The 17,062-nt window shown below is 42.7% G+C and overlaps 1 protein-coding gene across 2 annotated transcripts in view; it reads right to left on the bottom strand.

The window, feature by feature from the left end:
* Positions 1–17,062, bottom strand: part of CLASP1 (cytoplasmic linker associated protein 1) — a 354,339-nt gene that overhangs the window by 256,821 nt on the left and 80,456 nt on the right. For both annotated transcript variants that reach the window (XM_045287431.1, XM_045287432.1), the window contains one exon: positions 1,484–1,963. In XM_045287431.1, coding sequence (XP_045143366.1) covers positions 1,484–1,678 — 195 coding nt within the window. In that variant the 5' untranslated portion in view covers positions 1,679–1,963. The remainder of the gene's footprint in view (positions 1–1,483; positions 1,964–17,062) is intronic.

Below are 17,062 nucleotides of genomic sequence, written 5' to 3'. Positions count from 1 at the left end.
AGGGGGAAAATGAGGACCTAATGCCGGGGGTTTAAGTGGAGAGAAAATGTTTTGAGAATGATGTACAAATGCGCTTTACATAACTGATGTGTGTATGGATTGCGATAACAGTTGTATGAGCCCCTAATAAAATGTTTAAAAAAAAAACAAAAACGAGATTGTTTCCTATATGGAAATCATCGAGATGTGATTCAAACAGAGAAGGTGACTTCATAACCCTCAGAAATTTAACCACTAGAACAGAATGTCCCAAAGTGCACAATACCAGCCCCTGGGGAGCACTGGGACAATCTGGGATGGGGCTGCAAAAGTAGTTACCTACACTGCACCCCAGACTACGGGCTACAGTACAAAAGCTTAAATTTCCAGAGGGGTGCTGAGTAAATGTTTTACTGAAAAGGAGGCAATAAGCCAAATAAGTTTGAGAACCTGTAAACTAGACTACCAATTCTCGTCTCTGCAGCAGTTCCACCATCTAACTACCAATACTTAGCACATAAGAAACATGTTACACGAATGTAACAAATTTAACCTCAGCTTTCGAAGACAAGCAGAATAAATGTTATATCAAGTTTTCGGTAAAAATTAGAGTCCTTACTAACAACAGTCTGCTCTCTCTTAGATGAGACCAAAGTAATTCTGTAAGCAACGTTTTCCAAGTCCAAGTCCATTTCAGAAGAACGGATCAATGAGAAACTGTGAATGGTTCTGTAAACCTCTTTCACATCCACAGCACTAACAGCATTCGGGCAGACTTCCCACTCTTCTTTCCATCTCATCTTGGTCCAGAAGGACCACTGTCTTGGCATACTAACAAGAATATACCTGTTTCGAGCCAGAGGAATAAAATGACATCTTTTTGCACTTTAAATCAAGTCTAGTTTTTATTCATGAGTTCAGTCTTTCAATGATAAAATGGTCACCTTTCAAAACTCAGGTGAGCCATAGGACCCCCACGCCCCACGTGAAGATCTCTAAAATCTGAAGAATATCCTTCAGACCATTAGACAGGTGACAGAAGAGTCCTGACGTTTTGGTTTGAGGATTAACTTCAAAACAGAGACCAAAGGTCATCAGTCCTATTCTACAGAAATCAGTGAAGACCCTCGTCCACTCGTCCTTTAGGAAGGGCCACTCATCCAGGCACTTTCCTCATGACCACTTGCTGCAAGATACAACACACTTTGAAACTTCAAGGTTGCAAATGCTTGTAAACTTCTCAGCACAATATCTTCTCTTTATCACTTGGCATTTTCTCAGAGTTAACAGATAATGACTTCTCTTTTTCCTAATCTCCAGCAAAAATCAAAGAAAACTCCACTTGCTCTAAAATAAAATGCCCAAAAGTCACAACCTGTAATTCTGTCTTCCTGAAAAGCTAAGGCAGGCTGATTGCTCACAAAGGACTTTGTTTCATGGCCCAATTTTAATCCACCAAGGCAGCCAAACCATCTCTAAGAGTGTCTTTTAAATCACAGCTTACCTTGTAGTTGCTAGAGTTCACCCAAGAGGAAGCCAGTCCATCCACAAGTTTATCTAACATAGTCTGGTCATGCTCAAGGTCAGCCGACTTCTGTTTGTCTGAGAAATAATCTATAAGTTCTTGGCCAACCTGCAGTCGCTTTCCAACATCCTTCTGCAACACCTGTGCCAAGTAAGACTCCATGCGAGGCTCCATGGTGGAATTCAAATCCAGATCCAACAAAAGCTAGAGGGCAATCAAGAAGACTTCCTCCTTGTAAACTGATCCTGGAGGTTGTCCCTTTGTTTGCCGAAAGCTACTAAGCGCCTGTGTTTCAAAGATGCAATCTGGGGAATGGCAGCAATGCACCATGTGTGTCTGAAGAGCAGCTGGTAGGATATTAAAAGTCCAATTCAAATAACTAGAAGGAGATAAAGCAGCGAGTGCCAGAAGGATGCTATCACACTGGGTCTGAAAGACTTCATAACTCAGCAGTCCACTCTGAAACAGAAGAGAGAACATGAAGTCAGCACAGAGTAAACCCTCAGATGTTACGAAACATTAAATCAAAGGCAAAGCAATTCAGATGCAAAACTACTAATAATCAGAGTTGAGGAGAATGAATGCTTGTAGCTATAAATTATTAATATGATAATTATTTTTTAAATGAAGAAAATTGAAACACCCAAAGAAAAATGCCAACGAACTATTCAACTGATGGGTTTTTCACAATTCTCCAGTTTATAAATATACTAGAGTCAGGAAATCAATCATCTGTTTTAAGCAAATTTATTTGTAGTTCAAATTCTGCTTCACACCAAAAACCTAACAAACCTATCTGAATTAGTGAAGGACTTAAGCCTAAAGCCTTTCTCCTCACACTGAGTCTTCTATAAACCTAAATACTGGAAGTAGAAAGGCCATCAACCAAAGTGGCCAGCTTGTGATTATTGACCACATTAACCCACATCAGATTTCTTGCTAGAGAACTTTATAGTGGCTTGAGTTATAGGCAGTCCTCGTGCCCAAACAATGGTTAGTCCACTTTAGGATCAATTAGTGAGAAGGGATTCTGAGTGGGCAAGTGATCATTTGAACCTGGTTTTGTTATAAAATCAAAAGGTCTCAAAGTCATGCTTTGGTTAGAACAAAACACATAATATGGAAAGGAGCTTCAAGATGGCGCCCAGGGAAGCAGCCCACACAGGGAGGGGCGACGAGTCTGGTGTCAGGAAGGTCAAGTGGAAGTATGCAGGTGAGTGGAAAAATCCAAGAAGACCCGAGGGGCCCTCCCTGTCTGGGAGGTGGCCCAACCCCGTATCTGCTTTGTTATGGAGATCTGAGTCCATATACCAGGGATTTCCAACAGGCTGTGTGACCTGTGTACCTCAGTCGCCACCCGCCAGTGGCCCCCTCTATCCCCTGGCCTGGTCGCCACCCCAGGAGCTGGAAGGCTACCATGTAGAACTCCCCAAGCAACTGTCCACTCGGGGCTCCCACATGGAGGAACTGCGCCCTTCTCCCATGGATCCCCTCCCTCCACAAGGCTAGGTATCGATTCCGCCTGCAAGTTCTGGTCCTCCCCAGCAGCCAACCAGGGCCCAGGGCCTAACCCACAGCAAATTTGATCACCTGCTTCTGGGGGCACCCAGCACCAGTACCTGGGTCACTTCCACCCACCAGACAGTTGCATCTGCCATGTCAACGGGGCACAGCCCCCGCCACTTCCAGGGCACCTCAGCTAATCGCTGCCCCAACCTCTCCCTGTCCGCAAGAACTGGTACCCGCACTTCCAGACCACCATTTCCTCAGCACTGCGACTTCCGGCAGCCCCTGCCCCTCCCAGCACCGTACACTATGCCAAATGCTACCTCAGCCTGAGCCGCAGACTGAGGCCTTGCAGGCCCGCCACACCCACGCGCCACCTCTGCTGGAGCCACAGGGAGCCGGAGTCATGAAACAGGTCCTTGCAGGCCCGGCCAACGAGCACCCAGCATCTTGGGGCTCGGATAGGCACTGCCTGAGTCTATCCCAGCTCAGGGATCATCACTGCCTTGTCCCTTCCCGGCCCACACAGCTAGTGGAACAGTGAAGGGCGTATCCCTGGTCCAGAGGACATCCTTCCCCAAAATCTAGCCTAGCTCTGGAACTCAGGGGATCAGCGACCAGGTTCTGGAAGCTTCCCAGCTCACGCAGGCCACACCACTTTAGATCCCAACGGGACCACCACCTGCACATTGGCCCCCTATAGCCATATCACTTTACCCCACAGCGGTCCCCATCAGTGCTCACAACCTCTCATCTCTGTTGACCGCTGAGTCACCGTGGCACCTGCCTGCACAGCAGCCTGACCCAGCTCCAGAGTGGCCCACAGGCAGCTCTTGAAAACACAGCTCTTGAAAATCCTCTTGAAAACACTGTGATTGCCAGCCAATCACACAGAGAAAGAACGCAGGGCCTCTTGTTCTCCCAGAAACTTGGCGCCCAGCTCATCAAAATCATCACGTAAACAACAGCATACCACACTTCCAACCAAAAAACAAGAAAGACAAACCACAACTGCAGAGCTAACAACATTCATAGAGGAATCTGATGTAGATCTTCCACAAAAAGACATATTCAGAAGGCTGCTTAGAGTAATACAGGAGATGAGGGAAGCTACACAGACTAAGGATGCAATGACAGAGGGGATGAAGTCCACCCACCAAAGGGAAATACAGGAGCTGGCAGATACAGTAGCAGAAGCTGCACACAAGATCACAGACCTCATGAACAGACTAGAGGGGGCTGAGAACTGTATCAATGATCTCAAAGACAATCAGGCAGACCTCAGCAAACGAGAAAGACAATCAAACAAGATAATAAAAGAGCCAAAAGAAAACCTGAGATCAATGACGGATGCTACGAAGAGGAACGACATCGGAATGATTGGCCTACCGGAGCAAGACACAGCAAAGAAGTCGACACTAAACTAACAAGGGAATTTCTGGAAGGAAACGTCCCGCCTTAATGAATGAGAATCAGAGAAGCAGAGAGGACACCAATTAGACTAAACCCCCAGAAGACCTCACCAAGGCATCTAATAGATAAACAATCCAACTTCGAGGAAAAGGAAACTGCGAAGAGCAGCAAGAGAAAAGAAGGCAGGCACATGCAATGCTCAGGTAAGAACAGGCTCAGACCTTCCAACAGAAACCAGGAAAGGGAGGAGTGCAGTAGCATCTTCCAAAAGCTCAAAGAAGAAACCTCTCCCCAAGAATCTTTTGCCCTGCCAAATTATCTATTAAGATAGAAGGAGAGATAAGGGTCTTCCAGGACAAGGAAAAACTTAAAGAATACACTGCAAGACACCCAATCCTGCGGAAGACCCTTGCCAACTCACTATGACCAGAAGACCAACATCCACCAAGCACAAACAGAAGAACATCATATAGCCCAACTCCAAACAGAAGTCAACAAACCAATAACAATCACCAAGATTTAACATGGCTTCAGAGAGAAAAGATGGCAATAAAGAAGTCCCGACAAAGACACAGCACAGTGATAAGAAGGGTGATAGGAAAATACGCAAAACAAAAGGCACAAGATGACAGCAATGAATCCACAGATTGTGATAATAACTCTAAATGTCAACGGCCTTAACTCCTACACTAAAATAAAAAGGTTTTCCAATTGGCTTGGAAAACATAACCCATCAATCTGTTGCCTGCAGGAAGCGCAGACAAGAATAAACCAAGAACAAAAGGCTGGTAGAAGATATACCAGGCAAAGGGCAACTAAAAACAGCACCACGAGTCGCAATCTTAATCTCAGACAAAACTGATCTCAAGGTTCACACCATAAAAAGAGATAAGGACGGACACTATATAATGCTCAAAGGATCACTTGACCAGGATCAGTAAACTCTGGCACATACCTACAATGGCATACTATGCATCACTAAAAAGCACTGATGAGCACATGAGACACATCTTTTCATGGAAGAGTTGGAGGAAATTATGCTAAGCAAAGTCAGCCAATCACAAAAGGAAAAGTACAGCATGAGTCCCCTGAGGTAAGTGTAATCAGCACGGTAGGTATAGAAGAGAAGCCACCTATATCACAACATTTGGGATGAGAAACAGGGAGCCTGGAGGAGTTTAGACCAAGCCCAAGGAGGTATATGTTGGTCCAACACAAAAAGGGAGAAAGGAGGGAGGGAGAGGGTGAAAGGGGGGGTACGAAAATGAAATGATGACGGAGGGAGCAGGGCACTAACCCACCCAGAAGTAGAGTACTGGTCTTGTCTCCACAGAATTGGGAGTGGGCAGGCAGACACTACCATGGTGCACCAAACCATGAGGACACGTGACCACATGGAAGAATGCATGAAAAGAGACAGCAACAGGGCTGGCCCCAACCAAAGCCAAACTGATCCCCTCTCTAGAAATAGGTATGACAGAGAACCATACTAAACCTACAGGTTGGGGAGAGGGGCCAGCATGCAACACTCACACAGAAGCAGATGAAGAAGGAAGAAGAGAAAGAGAGGGCCGAATGGACCCCACACTGGCACACCAGGCCCAGAGGATGACGTCCCTGCGGGCAGCTAATGGAACACAGAGGGACTGGACAGCCAACAACAGATTGCGTCACGTTGTCCCCTTATTGGAGCAGACTGCGCAGAGGGCATTTCTGGGGACACGTGGTGGGGAGGCAGTGCAGTCTGAAACCCCCACAGTGGGGCAAACCAAGAAGGGAACATACCAGATCAGCAGTTGGAGCTAAGCAAAGCTATGAAGCCCCTGAGGAGCCCCTCAAAAGGGACTCCAGGCCAGAGGGGCAGCTCCTGGACAGACATGAAGGCCAGCGAACAAACCCAGGATTTTTGTACATTTCTTCTCTTTTTTTGTTTTCCTCCCTTTTCTTTTCCTTCTTTTTTCTCCTCCTTTTCTCTTTTCAATCTTTTTTTTATCAGCTTGGGCTATGTCACAGTCCGTGTGCCTACCTGTGTAAGACAGGTATGGGAAACATGCCCAAAGAGAAAGCAGCAGGACCAACAGTCCTGGGGAGACCTGGGGAGTGACCAGTCCCGGAGAGACCTGGGGGAAGGGGGCGGTGAGCAGGCAATGCCATAGACAGGGGAACAACTAGGGTATTAGAGTCAATAACAAGGAGGAGATAGGGAGGGGGGCGGGGGGGTCAGAGCAACAGCAAACTAGCTAAGAGGAGGTACCAAGAGGCGGAAATAAGTGGAAGGTGATGGTGGGGCAGGAGGAAAATAAAAGGAAACAGAGGAAGGACCTAGGAAGCAAAGCAATGGACAGAGGTATAAACATCGTGGTGTACATATGTGAACACATTAATCCACAAAAATAGAGGTACTATGTACATATGGCCTATGTACATATATTTATACGGCAATACACTGAGGTGGGGATGAATTTCGGGCCTCTGCTCATACCCTCCCTCAATACAAGAACACTTTGTTCTAACAAATCAACAGTCTGAGATGTTCAGCCTCCCAACATAATCCCTGAAGACAAAACGGGTGCATAAGCAAATGTGGTGAAGGAGGCGGATAGTGTCCGGCTATTAAAAGATATAGCGTCTGGGGTCTTAAAAGCTTGAAGTTACACAAGCCGCCATTCAGCAGAAAAGCAATAAGTCCACATGGAAGCAGCACACCACCAGTGGGATCATGAGGAGTTATAGGGATCAGGTAATAGGCATCAGCAGACTCATAACAAACAAACAAAAACAGTTGAGAACAAGGGCGGTTGGAGCAAGATCCAAAGCCCATCTACAGACAATGGAACAATCCCCCCACAGAGGGACCACAGGGAAGGGATGAGTCAGCCAGGGTACAGTAAAGCATCAATGAAACCCATTATATTCTTCTGGTTCCTTGAGGCTTCCTCACCCCCCGGCTACCATGGCTCCAGTGCTGCTTCTCAATTCAGACTAGTCAGGAGCATGTACACAGGTATAGATAAGAGACGGGAGCTCACGACACACAGAATCCAGGAACAGGAGTGGGAACAGTGATACCAGAAGGGTAGGGGAAAGAGGGGGAGAGGAAGGGAGAAAGGGGGAACCAATCACAATGATCAACACATAACCATACACCGCTCTCCTGGGGGAAGAACAACAGAAAACATAGGGGAAGGGAGACAGCGGTCAGTGTGAGAGATGAAAATAATAACAATGTACAATCTAACAAGGGGTTATGAGGATAGGGGTGAGGGGGGAAGAGGAGCTGATACCAAGGGCTCAATAGAAAGTAAAAGTCTAGAAAAATGAAGGCAACATATGTACAAATTCACCTGATGCAAGCAATGTATGGACTATGACAAGAGTTTTAAGAATCCCCCCCTCCAAAAATGATCTTTTAATAAAAATAAAGGAGTTCTGATCTCTAAAAAAAAAACCAACCATATACTATGGGAAAAGCAGCAGTTATTTTAATTAGGCAAAGTGCACTGTGACCAGTTAATCTATACATGGTGGAACAGCAGTACACATTTATTTCTTACTTCAATTTCTTTGCTACTTTTAACCTTACCTTAAAAAAAAAACTCATAAAAACTTGATCTTCAAGATACAACGGCACCTCCCGATACTGTACTAAATAGACCTGCTCTCCACAACAAGAGTAAATCTCAACTTTTAGGGCCTCCAGAAAATAAATCTGAACTTATACATCAACTAAAATTAAAAATTCTATGCAGAGTAACTCCTCCAAAACCCAGCAGCTCTTCCCCTCTCTAATACCACCTCCACCTCTGCCTCGACTTTAAAAGAACAATGTTCTTTCCAAGTTATGGAATCAGACTTTTGATACCAAAACAAACCAAATAAGATCAGTCATTCAATGAGGGAATCTTTGTTCAAAACCCCATCTTCTACTTTATTGCTTGATTATCCAGCTTCTGTTTTACTACTTTTAATAATGCAAGGAGGTAGAAGTGAAGTGGCATTCACCAAGGCTCGCTATTCCAAAATAAGCCTTCCTTAGTAGAGATATCTGCTTTCTGCTTATTCCCAACCCTCTGGAACTATACTTCATTCCAATTGTTAGTCCTCACTAAATTAACGCCCATTCTTTATTCAACTATTGCAATACCAAAAAAAAAAAAAAAAGGTGTCGATGATACAGAAAGGTGGGAAAAAATAATCTTCTTTTTTCTGGGCCAAATTAGCCTAGGAAGCTGATCAAATAAGTCTCAATCCTGTGGTGATTTATAAATGCCCACAACTGCTCCTCCTGTCACCAAGATGCATCTAAATCCCCGCCCACAGTGACTCAGAGGTTGCCCCTAATATCTGCCTAGGCTCATGAGATATGACCAAGGGCCCAAATAAGCGGAAACATGTTACGTGAGCTCTGGGGCTCCTCTTCTCAGAATACCACCCTAGATTGCCATGCTGTCAGGAAGTTTGCCTGCGAGAGAATGAGAAGCTACTTGGAAGAGAAGTTCAAAGTTCCATCCAAAAGCCAATAGTCACGACCAGACATGTGTCGATCCATTTGTATTGCCCAACCATTCTAATCATCATCCAATCATAGTTACACAAGCCTAAAGAGACAAGTAGAAAAATTACCCAAACGAGTACCATTTTAAACAGGGTGCGGTGTAGCAACAGTGAAAAATACAACTTTCCTCTAGTTCCTAAATGCTTCCTCCGCCCCCCACTATCATGATCCGAATTCTACCTTGCAGGTCTGGCTAGACCAGAGGATGTACACTGCTACATATAGGAACTGGAAACACAGGGAATCCAGGGCTGATGATCCCTTCAGGACCAGTGGTGTGAGTGGCGCTGCTGGGAGGGTGGAGGGAGAGTGGGTTGGAAAGGGGGAACGGATTACAAGGATCTACATGAGACCTCCTCCTTGGGGGACGGACAACAGAAAAGTGGGTGAAGGGAGACGTCGGACAGGGCAAGATATGACAAAATAATAATTTATAAATTATCAAGGGTTCATGAGGGAGTGGGGAGCAGGGAGGGAGAGTTAGAGGACCTGGTGCCAGGGGCTTAAGTGGAGAGCAAGTGTTTTGAGAATGATGAGGTCAATAAATGTACAAATGTGCTTTACACAATTGATGTATGTATGGACTGTGATAAGAGTTGTATGAGCCCCTAATAAAACGATTAAAAAATCAACAACAACCCCCCAAAAAAACATTCTGTGCTAGGTGATTTGTGTATCTCTCTCATAGGCATTGAGTGAATACTGACTCATAGAGACCCCCATAAGTTTCCGAGACTGTAAACTTTTTACAGGAGTAGAAAGCCTAGCCTTTCTCCTGAGGAGTGGCTGGTGGTTTCAAACTGCCAACCATATGGACCACAGCGCAACACTATCTATTTACCATACTATTATCTATATACTATCTCCAACTTTAGAAATTAGGTATTAATATAAGTGAGATTAAGTAATTTTGCAAGGTTACATAGCAAATACATTTATTTTCTCAGTCTTCAAACCTGTGTTCTTGGAAGCCTGGCCTCGTTAGTTCTTTTCTGACTCAGAGAAAGGTCAGATTTCAAGCTTATCTAGAAACAAGTAGGAGAGCAAAGTCTTCATTCATTAAGTACATAATGGGAAATATTCTATTCATCCTAGTCTCTGTACTATAATTTTTAAGACAATAAAAACAAGCTAAGCCTCCTCTTAATACCTAAATCCACAAAGTGGATATGGTAAGGGAATGGAAGTAGGAACAATCTAAAATAACATCTGATACGAGTTCTTTTGTATCCCTCATCTTATTTAATGTATTTTATGTAATGTAATGCAGTTAATGTATGTAGAGTCAGTATTCTCTCCATTGGCACGTAGGAAGTGACAGAATCAAGAGTCAACGATAGGATTCCCAACTTTCTGCTGTTTCCATTACATCCACCTAGGTCTGGTTTTGCTTTTCCTTATGGCGCTCTTTGACTTTGAAGCTGATCTCTTATTCTTTTATCTGCCAAAAACCAGTATAGTACAGCCGCATTGTAAGTTATTTAGTATTTATTTAGTATTAAATAGAAGTATAGCAGGAAAAGGTTAAGATGCCAGAAACCCAACTACTGGGTCAGAGAAGGTTAATATTGGGATTCTTTGGAAGGTCCTGCTGCTGTTAGGGGAGAAGATGGGGCTTTCTATTCCAAAAAAGAGTTACAGTCTTGGAAACACACAGGAGCAGTTTTACCCTACCCTATAGGGTTGCTGTGAGTTAACATCAAGTCAGTGGCAGGGAGCTTTGATTTGATTTGGTTGTTGATTAAGTTTGGGAGGAGTTGGACTTTTCCCCCCAGATACACTGAAACGTGTCCCTTTTGTAGCCAAGTGATGCAGGAACACTTGGGCTATACCATATTCTCCCTATCAGGTCTCACTCAAAAGGAAACTTACTTGCTGATAAAGAGGAAAAAGTACTTTGCTATTTTACCCTCACCTACCGTTTCTTCTCTATCCTTTTTAACATCTCTCCTGCTCTTCTGGAAAATTGGTGAGAGTTGAACATTTTTTGTAGACCAAGAAATCGTGGCAACACTGTTGTCAGGTAACCTAAATGATGTTTCCATCTGATGTGATAAAAAGACAAATAAAGTTGGGATTCCTAACCTTTACTCTTAATTATCCTACGTCATGAGTGACAATGGAGAGAATATAGGCTCTACATACAATTAATAAGATTAAGAATGGAAAGGAACTTACATCAGACATTATTTTAGATAGCTTTGTCGCCTTCATTCCCTTACCACACCCATTTAGGTAGACAATGACAGAGATCAGACTGTGCCAGCACTGGATGATACAGAACCAACCATAAGCTCTTCTATTACTTCATCTACTGTCAACTTCTCCGTAAGGGAACTTAAAAGTAGTCTCATTTCCACTTAGTGTCATTAACAAGCAAGAATTTAAAAGTGCTCTTAAGTTTATGATTTGGCTGGACACAGCTAAGGGAGTTTTCAACAGAAGGCTCTTGCCTAGAGTCACTCATGAGCCATCTTTATTTATCAGGGTAAGTCTCCCTGTGAGCCAAGAGGGTACAGCACAAACGTTATTTTATCAGTCAGCCACGAAAAAGGTCACATGTCAGTATTTCTGAATAAAATACTCCAAACTCTCCCAAACATCTGGCAGCTTAACTAAGGTTATAGCATCGGTCTAAGATGCCATCACTAACACACATCAGACACTGGTTCTAGTTACTGAATTACTGACCGGGCCTCTCTACATATGTGGACTCTGGCTATCTAGTACAACCTAGGCTTCATTATATAATAATTGAAGCACTCCAAGTTAATAAAAGCAGGAGCCAACAGGCCTCGCAAAGTCTAGGATCCAGAACTTGTAAATCACTTGTAGCACATTTTACCGGTCAAGTCACAAGGCCAGCCCAAATTACATATATGGGATCATGGTGATGACAACAGGAATTCTAAACATTAAACGGGAACCTATCTAACAGGAAAGACCAGCCAGAAAAAAAGGTGAGAATAGTTGCACAACTCAAAGAATAGACTCAATGTGGATAATACCTAATGCAAGGGTGTACAGGGGATGTAGGGGTGAGGGGTGGGCGACAGGTCCCTCAGGAGATTCGGGGAGTAAACAGTGAATGCTGGAGGCGGGAGGGAGCATCAGAACTGATTGTTAGTACACCAATAATTTTAAAGGCAATTTAACCATGGGACGGGGGTGGGGGTGGGGAAATGTTCTAAAATTGATTGTGGTAATTCTCCTTGATATGATTGAACTATTGAATTGTATGATATGTGGATTATGTGCCAATAAAACTGTTAAAAAAAAGAAAAAGAAAACAATTCAAAGAGGTAAGGCATATTACTGGAGGCTAAATTAAGCTGTTATTTAGTGAAGAATATGTTCAAAACAATTATTCGACAAAATATATGGCAAAGTCAACCACCTTTGTGTGAGGACAGGTTTTGGATCTCCAATGGACTATCTTCATTCATGTACAGTTTTATATTAAGAAGCAATAAAAAAAAGAATATGCTCAATGTCAATAAATTATACATGTAGCAATGGTTGACTTGGTGGCTTATGATTTGCTGTATATAATATTCTCCCAAAAAAATCATTTTTTATTAATGAGAAAAGTAATATTTAAGAGGAGCTGCAAAATATAGCTATGATTTTATATGAAACACCTAGGTATTCAATATAGATCTGAAAAATGAATAAATGAATGGGAGGTATACAATTGTATTAGTTAACAATCTAAATATCTCAATTAATTTTGGTTACCCATCCAACTCTCAATACCACTAAAAGAGTCCAAAATAATTTTTAAAATAACTATAATACACAACAATATCAAATTCATGGAGTAATTATTGCCACAAAATAGTTAACAAATATAATCAGTCTACTTTTTGATTAAAATACAATGATTTAGGGGAAAAATCATTAAAGAAGAGTCCAAAAATAAGTCTGAAAATAAATTACTAAAAATGAGTCCAAAAATAAATTTGTATCTCTAAGCCTAATAGCTGAGTTGCAATCCTGTACAACGACCTATTTTCAGTTCCTAAACTCATTGCCTTCACCTTTAGGGTCTTCCCTCATGCCACCCTTATCTGAAGCATTTCTTTACACCTATACATTAACTTGTCTACTTCTTTTTCACCTTTCAGGCTTCAACTAAATATCATTTCCTGAAAGAAATTTAAAAAAATACTTCATAGGTCACTAGTCACTGTGTACTACTGTCTTCCTTCAAATTATTAATGGGAAGTTGCAAGTAGATCTTGGGTTTGTTTAACTATTTACTGTCTGATTTTCCAATAGGCGTGTCATCAGCCTTATAAAAGTGAAGATCTGGTTTTGAAAATGATGATGGCAACAGATGTACAAGCTCACTTGATTATATCTGTAAGAGCCCCCAATAATGCCAGTTTAATAGAACAGAATGCCAGTTTAATAGAACTAAATATTCTTCCATTGAGGGGAGTACTTGAGTGAAGGTCCAATGTCCATCTGCTACCTTAATACAAAACCTACAAATATATGCATTATTTCCCCATCATCATATATAAATATTTTACATATGTACATTGCCTTTATTTAGACCTCGATAAATGCCTTTGTCTCCTAGTTCTTTCCTCTATTTCCCCATAAGATTATTTTGTTTCTACTTCATAACTGTAATTTTGCTACTTTCATGAGTTGGGCAACCCCTGTGAAAGGATCGTTCAACCCTCAAAGGGGTCACAACCCACAGGTTGATAACCACTGATGTAAGTTCAATGCAATCCCGATACAAATACCAACATCTCTTTTCAAAGAAGAGGGAAAACTGACTACCAACTTCATCTGGAGAGGGGAAAAGCCCAGAATTGGCAAAGCACTCAAAAACAAGAATAATGTGGAATAATGTGGGAGGGCTTGCATGACCTGACTTTAAAACTTATTATATGCAATCACAGTTGTCAACACAGCATGGTTCTGGTATAACGAACTGGACACTCAGGCCAATGAATAACAACAGAAAATCCAGAAATAAAAACAGCAGCATACACACAACTGACCTTTGATAAGGGCCCAAAATATATCAAATGGGAAGCAGATGCCTTTTTAACAAATGATGCTAGAAAAAAATGGCTATCAACATGCAGAAGAATGACACCAGACCAGTACCTCACTGCATACACAAGAACAAATTCAAGGTGAATCACAGACCTTGGGGTAAAACCCCAAACTATCAGGCTCATCAATGAGAAAATTGGGCTAAAGCTAAGAACCTTAGCACAGGGAAGACATGGGCTATCAGAAATAAGGAAGGATACACACCCAGAGGAAGATAAAATAGACAAGTGGGACATATTAAAGATAAAACACTTGTATATATTGATACACTTCATCAAGAGAGTAATAAGAGAACCCACAGACTGGGAAAGATATTTAGTAATGACATAAATCTACAAAATCCTGCACACTTACAACAAGAAAAAAATGAATAGCCCACTGAGGAGGTCGGCAAAAGACTTGAACAGAAGATTCACAAAGAAGGAAACCCAAATAGCCAATAATCATATGAGAAAATGTTCCCGATCATTAGCCATCTGGGAAATGCAAATCATGCACAACATAGCTCAATTCAAAAAAAAAACAGAAACCAATAAATGTCGGAGGAGGTATGTTGAGATAGGAACTCTCATTCACTGCCTGTGGTCATGTAGATATGTGCAACTGCTGTGGAAAGCGATTTGGTGATAGCTAAAACAGATGGAAATTGATTTACCTTATGACTCAGCAATTTCACTACTGGACACATACACAGAAGAAATAAGAAACAGACCACAACCAGACATCTGCGCTCCAATTTTCATCGCAGCGCAATTCACAATTGCAAAGAATTGGAAATAGCCTAAATTTCTATCAATAGACGAATGGATTTTTTTAAATCTCTGGTATATTCACACTATGGAGATTACGCATCCCTTAAAAATAGTGATGAAGCACCTCGTCTCATGTACATATGTAAATATATTTATATAAGAGTGTGGGGAAACAGATCTACGTGCATATATTTATAGATGGACACTGGGCCTCCACTCAAGCACTTACTCATTGCAAGAACACATTGTTCTATTAAATTGGCATTCCAGGATGCACACCTTCCCGACACGATTGCTGAAGAAAAATGTGAACATAAGCAAAGGCAGTGAAGAAAGCTGATGCACACCAGCCTGTCTGACCACGAGGTATAGAAGGGATCAATTATCAGACATCAAAGAACTGAAAATCATATCCGTGGGTGCCCGCTTTACTGACACAACCACTCAAGACAAACGTGTGCATAAGCAAATGTGGTGAAGAGAGCTAAGGGTGCCCAGCTATCAAAAGATATAGCGTCTGAGGTCTTAAAGGCTTGAAGATAAACAAGCGGCCATCCAGCTGAGAAGCATCAAAGCCCACATGGAAGAGGCACACCAGCCTGACTGACCACGAGGTGCAGAAGGGACCAGTTATCAGACATCAAAGAACTAAAAATCAGATCAGTGGGTGCCCACCTTCCTGATAAGATCACTGAAGAGAAACATGCATAAGCAAAGGTGGTGAAGAAAGCTGATGGTGCCCAGCTATCAAAAGATATAGCGTCTGGGGCCTTAAAGGCTTGAAGATAAGCGGCCAACTGGCTCAGAAGCAACAAAGCCCACAAGGAAGAGGCACACCAGCATGCGTGACCACGAGCTGTCGTAGGGATCAGGTATCAAGCATCCAAGAACAAAAAATCGTATCATTGTAAAGGTGGGTGAGTGCAGAGTGGAGACTCAAAGCCCATCGGTGGGCAACTGAACACCCCCTTACTGAGGGGTTGTGGGGAGGAGACGAGCCAATCAGGGTGCAGGGTAGCAAGGATGAAACATATAACTTTCCTCTAGTTCTTTAATGCTTCCTCCCCATGATCCCAATTCTACCTTACAAATCTGGCTGGACCGGAGAATGTACATTGGTACAGATAGCAACTGGAAACATAGGGAATCCAGTATAGATGACTCCTTCAGGATCAGTGGTGAGAAGGGTGATGCCTGGAGGGTGAAGGGAATGTGGGGTAGAAAGGGGGAACCAATCACAAGAATCTAAGTATTGCCTCCTCCCTGGGGGATGGACAGCAGAGAAGAGGGTGGAGGGAAACATCGGACAGGGTAAAACTTATGACAAAACTATAATAATTTATGATCTATGAAGGGTTCATGAGGGAGGGGGAGGAGGGAGGGAAGGGGATAATGAGCAACTGATATTACGGGCTAGAGTGGGAGGCAAATGTTTTGAGAATGATGAGGGCAACAAATGTACATATGTGCTTGACACAATGGATGGATGTATGGATTGTGATGAGAATTGTACGAGCCCCCAATAAAATAATTTTTAAAAAAAAGAGTTAGAAGATAGGAGACTGAGTAAAGTCAGCCACACACAGAAGAACAAATACAACATGAGTCCACTGAGGTAAGTTCAAACAGCAGAAAGCGCATAGGGGAAAATGCATCTATCACACAATTCCTGGGCTGAGGATCAGATACTATGACAACAACTAGACCAACCACAATGATGCATATGCATCATGATGCATCAAAAATAATTTTTTTAAATATGCAGATAGCATCTGTGCTGAAAGACACACACACCCGTAAGCCTTTTAGTGAGGGGGCAGGGGGGTTTAACAGATGGCAATGGGGGACTGGAGTACTAATCCACTCAAGGGATGGGTATTGTTTATGTCTCCACAGGAAAGGGAGAGAGAGTAGACCTCATTCCAGTGCACCAATCCTGGAAGGTGTCGAAGGGATCAGGTCTCATGCATCATCAGAACAAAAAATCACATCATTGTTAATGAGGAGGAATGCGGAGTAGGGACCCAAAGTCCATCTGTCAGCAACTGGACATCCCTTTACAGAAGGCTCACAGGGAGAAAACAAGTCAGGGTGCAGTGTAGCAACAATTAAACATAAAACTTTCCTCTGGTTCCTAAATGCTTCCTCCCCCCTACTATCATGATCCCAATTCTACCTTACAAATCCGGCTAGACCAGACGATATACACTGGTACAGATAGGAACTGGAAACACAGGGAATCCAGGGCGGATG

The sequence above is a fragment of the Echinops telfairi genome, unplaced genomic scaffold, assembly GCF_000313985.2.
Source record: "Echinops telfairi isolate 266 unplaced genomic scaffold, ASM31398v2 ScPeMD7_15;HRSCAF=58, whole genome shotgun sequence".
Lineage (NCBI taxonomy): Eukaryota > Metazoa > Chordata > Mammalia > Afrosoricida > Tenrecidae > Echinops > Echinops telfairi.
Note: the sequence above shows the minus strand (reverse complement) of the source record. Positions and strands in the feature narration are given on the sequence as shown.